At 36.2% G+C, this 12,845-nt stretch overlaps 1 protein-coding gene across 1 annotated transcript in view; it reads left to right on the forward strand.

The window, feature by feature from the left end:
• FAM227B (family with sequence similarity 227 member B) overlaps positions 1-12,845 on the forward strand; it is a 318,111-nt gene that overhangs the window by 280,780 nt on the left and 24,486 nt on the right. Inside the window, exons 10-11 of the mRNA XM_007935308.1 lie at positions 5,459-5,568; positions 9,270-9,430. Of these exons, the coding sequence (XP_007933499.1) occupies positions 5,459-5,568; positions 9,270-9,430 (271 nt within the window). The remainder of the gene's footprint in view (positions 1-5,458; positions 5,569-9,269; positions 9,431-12,845) is intronic.

The following is a 12,845-nucleotide window of genomic DNA, read 5'->3' on the forward strand; positions in this document are numbered from 1 at the left end:
CGACTTCTTCCTTCAATACCATTGGTTCTTGATCATATGCCACTTCCTGAAATGGATGAACATTGACAAATTCTTTTTGGTACAGTGACTCTGTGTATTCCTCCCATATTCTTGTGATGCTTCCTGCATCATTCAACATTTCATCCATTGAATTTTTCAATATTGCAACTCGAGGCTTAAATTTTTTCCTCAGTTCTTTCAGCTTGAGAAATGCTGAACATGTTCTTCCATTTTGGTTTTCTAACTCCAGATCTTTGCACATTTCATTACAGTAATAGAATAACATAGAATCTGCAAAACAACACATAACATGGATGAACTTGGAAGCCATTATGCTGAGTGAAATACGTCAATCACAGAAGGACAAATATTGTATTAGTCCAGTATTGTAAAAAGTCAAGGAAAGGTTCATATATGGAACAAAACTTTCTTTGTTGATTACCAGGGGTGGGAGGGGAAGGGAGGGAACACTGCTAGATAGGTGGAGTCAAGTATTGATATGAATGAAGGGAAGGGCGATGTACCAAATGTGAGTAATCACATTTGAGGAAGAGGAAGACATAGAAAGATACATGGGAGGTACAGACAACAAAGATGAACCCTTTTGCACATACGGCACTGTATTATCAGTGATAGCAAACATTTTCTTATCTATGGGTAGAGATATGGGGAGACAGGCAGAACTATTAGGTGTATCTATGCAGGGGGTAGTGTGCCCATGACCATGTATAGGGTTGGCAGGCAATGTTTCTACAAATGTTCTTGTATGTTTCTAGTTGAGCTGACAAGGGACAAGGTTGTAGTGACTTCTTGGCCACAGCCAGCTACCCTGAGGGAGCAAGTAGTTGGACCTGTGGGCTCGGGACTGTGGTCACAGGAGACATCAAGCTCAACTGGCATAACGTACTACACAAAAACATTGATCTATGTCCTACTTTGGTGAGTAGCAACTAGGGTCTTAAAAGCTTACAAGCGGCCATCTAGATGCAAAGGTGGGTCTCTCCTCACCCAAAGCAAAGAAGAATGAAGAAACCAAAGATTCATGGAAGGAATTAGCCTAAGGGACTGGTAGACCATGCAGTCCTCAGCCTATATGACCATGAAACCAGAAGAATTGGATGGTGTCTGGCTGCCACTGTCAACCACTCAGAGGGGGATCTATGTAGAAGATCCTGAATAGAGAGGAAGAACAATGTGGAACAAACTCAAAATCATTTTTTTTAAAAAAAAAGGTCGAGGTTTGCTGGTCTGATAGAGCCTGGTGGATCCCCTGAGACTATGGCCTCTAGCTGCCCTTTGGGTCTGGAATTGAACCCACTCCTGTGGCTTCCAGCCAAGTAAATGACAGGCAGATGAGCTGAACATTTACATTAGGTAGATACTCTCCTTGGAGAGATCAATCATGGGAGACTAGAAGGGCAGTATATGCACAGGGAGACGGCTCGGGGGCAGGAGTGCATGGGAGGGAAGGACACAGGGAAGAGGTAGCTATGGGGGGAGAAGTGGGAATAGAGCTGTTATACTGTGGGAAATTGCAGCCAATGTCGTAAGACAAAATAAGTATGAACTGCTATATTATAGGTGAATTTGCTCTGTAAACTTTCAACCAAATCACAATAAAAAAATATTTTTTTTAAAAAAAGTTGGTCTTTCAAACCAATTATTGCAAATTTTCCTGGACTTCTCTTTTATAGGGCATTTTTAGATATGAAACTGTGGTAACATGACATCAATGTGTAACACATCAATAATAAGTTCACACAATCACTAATTCAAACAACAGAAAGAATTTTTATGGCATTACTAGTTAAGACTGTCAAAGTCTGGCAATAAAAAGATAGTCTCAATTCCTCTTCTTCCCCACACCATTGGCAATTTTTCTGAAGTAGATCAACAGACCTTTCTCCCTAGTCTGTCTTAGTCTGGAAGCTCCACTGCTCATCATCATATTAACACTCAAGCCAGAAATCCAACCCAGGTCTCCTGTGTGGAAAGCAAGAATTCTACCATTGCACCACCTCAGTCACTCTTAGTCTCAATTCCTTTTAAATTTATTTATTTTCAACATGAGTAGTTTGTAATACCATGTACAATGAAATGGATCTAATATTTTATATCTTTTTTGAAGTTTCTACGTAGATAAATTTACATATCATGAGGAAAACATCATTTGCCAATGTCTCTCAAATTTTGCTTCAGAACTATTTAGTGATTGATTTTGAATATGTGTTCCATTATACAGGGAAGATTTTCAGTGGGTTAGTAGATTTCTTCACCAATGCCTTTGATTAAGTCTTAAGTTTAAAAGCTATTCTGTTTTATAACATGTTTGTAATGTTTGCCTCCACAGAGCCTTAGTTTATAAATATGCCAGTTCTTTAATTTTGATACTTGTCACTTTGGTCTTTATACAAAATGATAGAAGTACTTTAAAATTAATCACTGTTTCTTATTTCTATAACTTGTCTGAGCCATGATTTAGTCCTTGAAGATACAAATATAATTTGTATTAAAGAATAGGAGTTCCTCAAAAAGTTAAGCATAAAATTACCAAATGGCCCAGAAATACCACTCCTAAGTATAAACCCAAGAGATCTGAATGCAAGAACTCAAATACAGTCATACCACATATAATGTCCATTTGGGCAACATCTACACATCCATGGTCCCAAAAGGTTGTAACAGTTCAGAAATCCCAATCAGAGAACAGAATGAGTAAATGCACATGTATCTCAAGTCTCTTGTATACAATACAATTGTGCTGCCAAGCATATAATGGTACAGTGCATATATAATCTATAATATGTATGTCTTGATCATCATAATAAACACATTACTGGCTTACTTATGTACTGTACTGTACTTTCTATCTAAAAAGTTTACCATATAACAGTGTATGCTTCAACTTGTAGGCAGCAGCATCCTATCTTGTGTATTACATCTCTCTTGAGTATTGTAGCATTCTCTCTCTGTTTAATTTTCCTTTGAAAATATTACCATGAAGTACATCATGGCTCTCAAACACAAAAGAACCAGTCCTAGTGATAACAGTAGCAAGAGACAAAGGGTAAGTATCGATTTGGAAGTGAAATAAAAGGTTATTAAACAACACGAAAATGGAAAATCAGTGAATACTGATACTATAATATTGCTCACGATTTAGGCATGTCGCACTCAACAATCACAAACCAAACCAAACCAAACCAAACCAAATTCACTGCCATGGAGTCAATTCCAACTCATAGCAACACCCTTTGTGTCTCCGAGGCAGTAAATCTTTAAGGAAGTAGATTGCCCAGCCTTCCTTCTGTGTAGTGGCTGGTGGGTTTGAACCTCTCACCTTCTGGCAAGCAGTCAAATGCATTAGGCACTACATTGCCAAAGCTCCTTTAACAAACATAACGATCCTCAAAAACAAAGGAAAAATTCTCCTAGCTTTGAAAGGACCGGCTCCATAGAAAGCAACAAGGCTATTGAAAATGTGAGAGGGATCTATATCGGATATGGAGACTTGCTAATGATGTGGATTGATGATTAAACACAAAAGTGAATCCCTCTCAGCACATTTGTGGTAAAGCAGAAAGCTTATTCAAGATGCAGGATCAGACTACAATACGGTGTTCACACAATGGCCACATCACATAACACCCTATTTCATAAAACATATCATGAACATTAAGTGATGCATGACTGTAGATTCTTCAGCAATGTACATCAATATTTGTTGGCAATAGTCAAAAGATGGGAACAATTCAAGTGTCCATCAACAGAAAAATGGACAAAATGTATATGTATACAATGGAATGTTATTCAGTCATAAAGAGGAATGAAGTTCTGATACATACTACATCATGGATGAACCTTGAAAACATTCTGCTGAGTGAAATAAATCAGACACAAAAGTATTGTATAATTGCATTTATATGGAATGTCTAGAATAGTCAATTGCATAGAAACAAAAGTATATTAGTGATTACCAGATGCTGGGGGGAAGGGAAAAAGGGAAATTATTGCTAAAGGGGTACTGAGTTTCTGTTTGGGGTTATGAAAAACTTTTGGAAATGGAAAAAAAAATAAACTCACTGCCGTCAAGTCTTTTCCACTCATAGTGACTCCTCCTTGGGTTTCTCTACAGAAGTAGATCACCCAACCTTCCTTCTGAGGAATGGCTGGTGGGTTTGAACTGCCAGCCTTCTGGTTAGCAGTGAGATGCCTTAGGCACTATGCCACCAGTGGTGGTGAAAGCACAACATGATGAATACGATTAATGTCACTGAATTGTACACATAAACATTGTTAAAATAGCTAACTTTTATTATATATATTTTACCACAATAAAAGTTTTGGTAAAGAAATGATAGTAATCCTCCAATAATGAAACCATAAGATAATAATGTAGCATTTTCCTCAGCAATCAAATGGGATGTGAATTGCTATTTTGTTTTAACATAAGCTCCTCATGTTCTTGAATATACTAAATTTGGTTCAGAGTTGATGAAACCCAAGGATGTCACTGATACCTTACATGTACATAGCACTTCATGGTTAACAAAGCACACTTAAAAGTACTTGAGGTTTATAACCTCTGTGTGAGCTTATTCACCATTATATATGCAATGTTAAAATAGCCTTAGTACAAGAGGGATTTTATAGCATTGTGAAGAAGGCCCTAATGTTTCAGTTTGCCAATTTAGACCATGAATTACATCCACAGAAGTGAGAGAATGACTCTCTACATAGCTATGTAGACACACGGAACTTATTTGAGGTCTAATAGGTATACAAACACAATGACTGGGCCCCTGTATAGAAAAATTGTAAGAACTTGTGGAAGAATGCGTGTTAGGGTCTGAAAAAACCTGGGAAGCATGATAACAAAATAGACACAATAAACAGTAAGAGTAAGAATATACTGGTGGGTGTGCAATAATTTCTTTGAAATAATCTTATAATTTTCTATATTACTAAAACAAAATCATAGTCAAGTTTTGTATCTCATCAGATCACATACATTTTGCTTAATGGATGTGTTTGCTCTCTCCTTTATTTCCTCTTGCATTTCAATACAAAAAAATTGAAAGTGTCTTTTTGAGAGCAGTTCTAATTTAAGTTAGATATATTCTAAAGTAGATCTCTGTGTAACGCAGAGCAAGTCATAGAATTTCTGGATTTTTGTTTTCTCATGTGTAAAATGTGGAAAATATTAGCTCACAGAACTCTTAGTGATGATAACATAAGATAATAAAAGTGAATGAATTTTATAAATTCTAAAGTCCTGTTTACTTAAAAAAAATGAGATGAAATATTAATCATTTTCTCTGACCTGGGGCCTCTGTACAATATCCTAACACTCTGTCATCCACCTTCACACCTTCCATTGCTAGACTGAGCAAGTGATAGCATGGCTTTTGTGGAAAAAAAACCAGAAATTAAGAAAACATCCTATTTTCTCTTTTAGCTGTAGACTTCAATGTAACAAAAATTTTAAAGAACTCCAGAACCTGTGTGATGCCCACATCCAAGGAAGAATCAGGATTACCAAAACCAGCTATGAAAATTTGGAGAAAAGTAATTATTTTAAAACTGCTCTTACTTGTTTAATTTGCAATGTAATTAGTTGATCCAGCTTCATGTAGTAAATAGTGGTTATTGCATTCTTCACATATATTTTAGCAAAAAAAATAAATAAATAATAATGATCAAAAGTATTTATGGGGGGTGATTAATCTTTATATTAAAGTCTTATTTTATTCTGAAAATATCCTCATCGCTAATGACAAAAAAATTACAGCATTTACCTTTCTTCGCAACTTCTTCTACTGAGTCAACTTACAAAGACTCCTAGATGTTGTCACAGAACTTGATCTCAATCAGCCTAAGTCAGAGTTGCAGGGAAACCTTCAAAGGAGTATCAGCAGTTGTTGATCTGACCCGCCTCTCAAGCCACTGTCCAGAGATAACTGACCACATTTAAATACTGCTATACTTGAGTCTTGAATATTTAGTATCTCCACATTCCTAAAGGTGCCTGTTGTTAGGTACCATTGAATTGATTTCATAACAACCCTATTTACAACAGAACAAAACACTGCCTGGTCCTGAGCCATCTTCACAATTGTTGCCATGCTTGAACCCATAGTCACAGCCACTGTGTCAATCCATCTCGTTAAAGATCTTTTTTTGCTGATCCTCTACTTTACCAAGTATGATATGCTTCTCCAGGGACTAGTCCTTCCTGAAAACCTGAGCAAAGTATAAGAGATGAAGTCTGGCCATTCTTACCTCTAAGGAGCGTGCTGTCTGTACTTCTTCCAAGACAGATGGGTTAGTTCTTCTGGCAGTCCCCTGCATATTCACCACTCTTCACCAGCACCACAATTCAAATGCATCCATTCTTCTGCAGTCTTCCTTGTTCATTGTTCAGCTTTCACATGCATATGAGGCTATTGAAAAGAAGACAAAGGAAGGTGCCTGGAAAATAGAAATCCCATGGATTTGCCACTTTATGTTGATTTTGCTAAGATTTGACAAGGTTAGTTCAAATTTTATTGGTTTCTAACTCTAGATTTGATCTCAACTTGGAAAATTTCGTTTTAAATCTCTTCATCCTTATTCAACTTTTCTCTGAAATATCTAATGAGGTCTGACCACTTATTTAAAATTATAAATTATGTCTACATAAAAACCATTCTCTGAAAAAATCAGTATTCATAATTTCCTGGTCTTTAATAATCCAGATATATAGATTGTCTCCTACTGTATTCCAACCTTCACAATGCTGAGAAAGAAATGTTTGTGAGTATTTAGGATAGAAACTGTGAATCTCTAACAGTTGGTTTTGCGCCATTGACCATGAAACACCATTTCTTCTCTTGGGGACAAGACTGATAGTTTTAGAAATCAGGGAAATATACTAGAAATTGTATTTCTGGTCTTCAACATGCACTAAAATTGGTCTCTTGTAGACTCTTTACATGTTGAAGAAATATAGACAAATAGATTTGTAACTGAGCATAGAAAGCAAATTGGAGCTAGGTCATATTGCTACATGTTTGGCCCTGTCCTATGCCAACTGAAAATGTGGTTGACATTTTTATTAGATATATAGAAGTCATAAAGCTTAGGAGAGTCATGAAAATATTGAATGACCAAACACTCACAATAGCCTAGAATAATAGACCTAATCTCAGAAGATGAACATTCATTGGAGGAAAAGCACAAAAGTCTAAAATTACAGCTGTACAAAGTATAGGATAATAAAGCCTTGGCTTACAAACAGCATGATTTGGAAATCATTTTTAATGGAAAGCTCAATATGTGTCATTAAAGAATGTGATTGACCCCAAAACCTATTCTGTGCTATCAGACAATAATTAGTGTATTATGTTCATTTCAGAGTCCTGCATTGTAAAAGGAGAGTGTAGACAAACAGAAGTGTTCTGAGCAGAAAGTAGTCAGGATAATGAAAGGCTCTGAAACCATACCACTTGACCAGTCATCAAAAAATTTAAAGATATTTTCATTGGAAAGGGAAAGATTCTGGAAGCCATAATAATATACAGGGGGGCTAGACCTTTTCTAGGTGGCTCAAGAAGTATAACCTTTACCAAAAGTAAAAACTATGGGAATACAGATTTAAACTCAATATAAAAATTTTCTGAACATCCACGCTGTCTAAATGTTGAGTGGGTGTTTGTAGATTCCCTGTCACTGAAGTGACACACATTCAAACCTCAAAAATCAAAGTTTAGCTTTCTAATGCTAAACCATTATGCCTTAAAAGGTAAGCAGAAAAATTAGGCATCAAAACATCCCACTGACTTTCTAGTTCATCCCTTGTGACCATCACAAAGTTTAGAGTGTTGTTTGATTCTTCAAATTTAGTGCTGAGATTACTTTTGACTACAAAAGTCTTGTTTTACGGAATCTTAAAGTTCTCAGACATTTTTCTGCCATTATCTTTAATACCTAGTTCTGCTCTTGCCTGGCCAGGCTACCCTTAAAAATCAGAGATCCTTCTAGAGGAAACAGGAGATGAAAACTATGGTTTCACTAATTTAATAGCTAATAACTACATAAAAATAACAAGGATATCTATTTCTAGAATTTTTTTGTAAGTTCTATCTTACCAGACCCAAGAAAGAAGTAAGAAAATTATCATGAACCATCTCTCTAGATAGGCAAGATTTTCTTTTAATCCAGACTGAGCTTAGGCTAGTTTTGCATGAGGTTTAAAGATCAGGCCAGATAGTTATATTATGTTCATGATGAGAATTCCAATGGGATATTAAGAACATATAAACAACATATGTTTCAAGATTCCTAACAGCTCCAGAATTATTTCAATAAGCGTTAGGATTTTCATAATCAAAAACAATTCTTTGATGATGAAAACTTTATGTCAGTAACAGATATATTTGCTGTGATGTCAATCTTTTTCTCATCTTAATAGGAATTTTTTATCAGTGAAAGCAAATGAGAAGAAAAACTTATTTCCCTACAGAAGTGGGAATTAGAATTAACAATAAATCTCTCATAAAATCATTAAAAGAAAATGAGGGAATACTTAATATATGAGTAATTGCTTTACTGGCCTCATCCCCCATAAAGACTCAATAATAGAATCTTGGAGCAATTATATCTATGCTTATTATTTTCTGGTCATAGACTTCTTTGCTGACAGGTTTTTTTTCCATCAACACTTTGAATATGTCATGCTTCTGGCCTCCATTGTTCTGATGAGAACTCAGCTATTAATCTTATTACCGTTCCATTGTATGTGATGAGTTGTTTTTCTCTTGCTGCTTTTAAGATTTTCTCTTTGTCTCTGGCTTTCAACACTTTGCCTATATGCAGATCTCTTTGAATTTATCCTATTGAGTTCACTGATATTCTTGGATGTGTTTTCATAAAATCTGGAAATTTTCAGCCATTATTTCTTCATATATTTTTTCCCATTCTTTCTCTCTGAGGCTCTATTTATTTTTCTCCATTAGTTTTTGTTGTTGTTATTGTTGTTCAACCTGGATAATGTCTACTGATCTGTTTTCAAGTTTGTTGATAAACTAAGAGGCTATGAAAGCCTTACTGCATAGACTCATAGACTCTTATTTTAGTAAATTCCTTTTATTGAAAGGATGCTTTGCAGAATTTTCTTTTACTTCAACATATCAAATAAAATTTTATCTATAGTTATAATGCACTTAAGTTTAATTTACAATTCTTTAGAAGTAATCATTGACTTGATTTTGTTTTTTTTCCCTTTACAGTTCCATTATCTTAGCACTGGTCCAGAGTTTAACCGTGTTCTCTTCAATTTTGGAGGTCAGAGTCCACTGATTTTATATTACCTTAAGATGCATGAGCTAGCTGGTATTCCCAATGCCCCTAGACAAACAAAGGTCAAACTCACTGAAATATTCCGAGAACCATATCCTTTTTTAAGTTTTGCTTTAATATTGTCTGTTTCTAAAGTATTAAAAACTTTTTACTAAATGTCTCGACTAAGAAAAAATTGAGCACATTCTTTATGCATTTATTTAGCACTTATATGTTCAAAACTTTTTTTTTTTAAAGCATATATAGCTAGTTTCTCCTTCAGATCTAAGGTTGTGATTTTTCATGTAATAAAAAGTAAAACAATCAGATGAAAACTCAGGAACTTATAAAGCTGATATATTTGCTCTCTGGTAAATAACTATCTTTATAAGTTTGCCATTCAGTGTTAAGTTTCAGATATTTATCAGAACTGTGGGTCAGGGGCTTCTAGCCTTTTTCAGAGACTATTTCCAAATATGTGGAAACCTTTGTTCAAATGAAAATTTATCAGAAAAATGAATATGTAAAAGAAATGAAACTGGCCCTCCTTTGGTTGTAGTGTGGACAGGAGCCCCGAGTGCTGTCTACTTGCACTCGCATGCTCCCTCAACATACACCCATCCAGCCTCAGCATCCCTGGGGACTTAGATAACCCCTAAAGACATATGTCTAGTACAAGGGTCCCAAATTGCAATGTATACAGCCCTGGGTGGAGAAACCCAATTTGGACTCCTTATATATGTCTATTTCTATTCTCAAAAGTAAGAAATCAGTTCAGCTTTACTACTATTTAGTAAACAGCTACCCTCACTGCGTTGGTATTTCCATTTGTACTTTACTTTGTTGGTGGTTGATGATGGCTTCTTTGCTCTTGCTTTGTTTTCTGAGGATCACGATATATTGCTGTGCTCTTTGGCTGGTTAAGCAGAGTTATAGAATACATTGTCTAGTTCTAACTAAACTAATACTCACAGCTTAAAAAGTCTCCTGAAAATAAACCATGCATTGGTTATAATATTTATAATACAAGAGTAAATGAAAAAACAAGAATAGGCAGAATACTTCTTGAAGGAGCTCTTTTTCAGCCACACTAAGGATAAAATAAATGATCCTACATGTTCTAACGTATATAGCCCTCCACTGCAGAAAAAAAATTGAACTTTTTAGAAAGAGTATCTAAATTACAGATTTACATCATCATTATAAATAGTAATATGAACAATACTAATGATAGCAGGATGCCATTTTAATTAATGAGGTATTTAAAAACAAACTGTCCAGAATATTAATACAAATCTTTATTATTTGAGGACTAAAGATTTGGTGAGCCATTGAAAAAATGAAATCAGTTAAAATTTATTTTTAAGATATTTTTATTTCATCTCACTCTTTCGTATTTCTGGATTTCCTATGTATTATATGAAAGAGTCAAAAATGGCCTCCATATCTTGGCCCTAGATTATTTACTTCATATCAAGCTGAGGCCCATTAGCTCATAAAGTCAGTCTCATTGTTTTTTTAAATAGTCCAAACAAGAAGATTTTTAGCCACTTGGACCCTACCTACTTTACATACTCTGCAAAACTGTACCCAGGATCTGCTAGCCCTAGATAAGATAAAACCCTGTGGTTAAAAGGACTCTTCTGAGCTATCCGAGCCAGACATCTATTTTGTTGCAGAAGGGCATCATGCAAGGTGCATGTAAGCCCTCCTTCTCTTCCCTCTTCCTCAGAGTTTTTCATGTCCTCTTTTCTCTTTTGGTGCTTCTCTGCACTGCTTACCTTTGGAACACCTCCTCCAAGTATAGCTGTCAGTACCCCCACACTAATGCTGCTATCTCGTGACCACATATTTTCCTTGATCAGCCATGAAGTCCTTCAAACTTTCTATAATAGCTATTATAAAGTTGTATGCCTGAGAGGATCAAATGGGGGCCAGTGAACAGGAGTATACTCTAGACCAAGGATAGATTCAGGAGAGGCTAATCTTGCACAGACACAGTGATATAAAATACCTGCAATCCTTATAGAAACAATAGAAGATAGACACAGAGTAATCCCTCACAGACACCCAGACACTGTGGGAGAAAGATCCAACAGATCTACCATCTCAGGACCATAGTACTGGAGGAAACCAGACTAAATTGGAGCAACAAAATACAAGAAAGCCTTGTTCCTCATCCTACATTGGTGAGTAGCGACTGGGGTCTTAAAAGCTTTCAAGCGGCCATCTAAGATGCAGCTAATGGTCTCCTATAGTCAGAAGTAAGAAGAGTCCAAAAAAAAGGGGGGGGGGGAAACTTGGAGGCAATCAACCCTAGGACACGATGGCTCTCAAGACCAGAAGAACTAGATGGTGCCTGGCTACCAATGCCAACCACTCAGGAAAGGACCAAATCTGGAGATCCTGGATAGAGTGGGAGGGAAAACATGGAATAAAATCCAAAAATCCAATAATGACCAGAATTACTGGTCGAATGGAGTCTGATGAGACCCCAATACTATGGTTCTGGGATTCATTTTGGGCCTGGACTAATGCTCACTCCCAAGGGCTGACTCTCAGCCAAATAGTAAGATGTACACGCATACCACTCAACCCTGGGTGATGCACCCACATACTCTATGGAAATGCATCCCTTGGAACAATTGACCATGGGGCACCAGAGGGGCAACATTCACAGAGAGGAAATGCAGGACACACAGGAGTGCATAACTATGAAGGGCATGGGGGGAGGGGTTACTGGCAGGGAGGGGAGGACACTGGGTTAGAGTTGGACATGGAAAAAAAATAGCTATTACAAAGATGTATAATATGTTAATACAGACTGATGTGTATATAGTTTATAAATGTGAAATTCTACATATATAGGGTATGATCAAATATCTTTTACTAAAGGCATATATGTTCAAAAAGGTGTTGATGCCATGCATGGTTGTAGCAAATGTTAAAGACTCTTCCCGGGACACTTTCTCCCCTGTTTCATTCAAGACAACTTTAGAGCCTTTCTGACCACAAGAAAATGAAATTAATTTGGATGGATAGCCTGTGAATGCAAGAAGAAGAGCAAACTACAGGGCTCAATCAGTCTGTTCTCAGAGTTATAATCTAAGTAATGATGCAAGGAGTCTCATCAACCTTGGCTATCCAAAACAAAATAAAACACGAAGTGGGGAAGTGGAATTCGATTAGTTCTCAGTATCTAAAATCATTCATAATAGATTACTTTTAGTTTTAACTAGGTTTTATTATGACTTTAAAATGCTGATCTTAGATTTTGTTTACCTTTTTAATGGCATGGATTTGTCCAAAGGATGTGCACAAATTTGTACCACTAGGTTATAAGGATGTTGGAAGAGTGTGGGATCAAGGAAGGGAAGAAATGGAGGACTAAGGTGTGAAATCTTTTAGAAGAGGGTCTCACTCCACAAAACCTTGAAAGAAATTACCCTCTGGAAAGTAATGGGCTGCCAATGATGCTTTCTGAGCTGGTGAAAAGTTTTTCTAGACCTAATGATAAAATGAAAATG

Source organism: Orycteropus afer, unplaced genomic scaffold (genome assembly GCF_000298275.1).
Source record: "Orycteropus afer afer isolate SDZICR_OR568_19922 unplaced genomic scaffold, OryAfe1.0 scaffold00026, whole genome shotgun sequence".
Classification (NCBI taxonomy): domain Eukaryota; kingdom Metazoa; phylum Chordata; class Mammalia; order Tubulidentata; family Orycteropodidae; genus Orycteropus; species Orycteropus afer.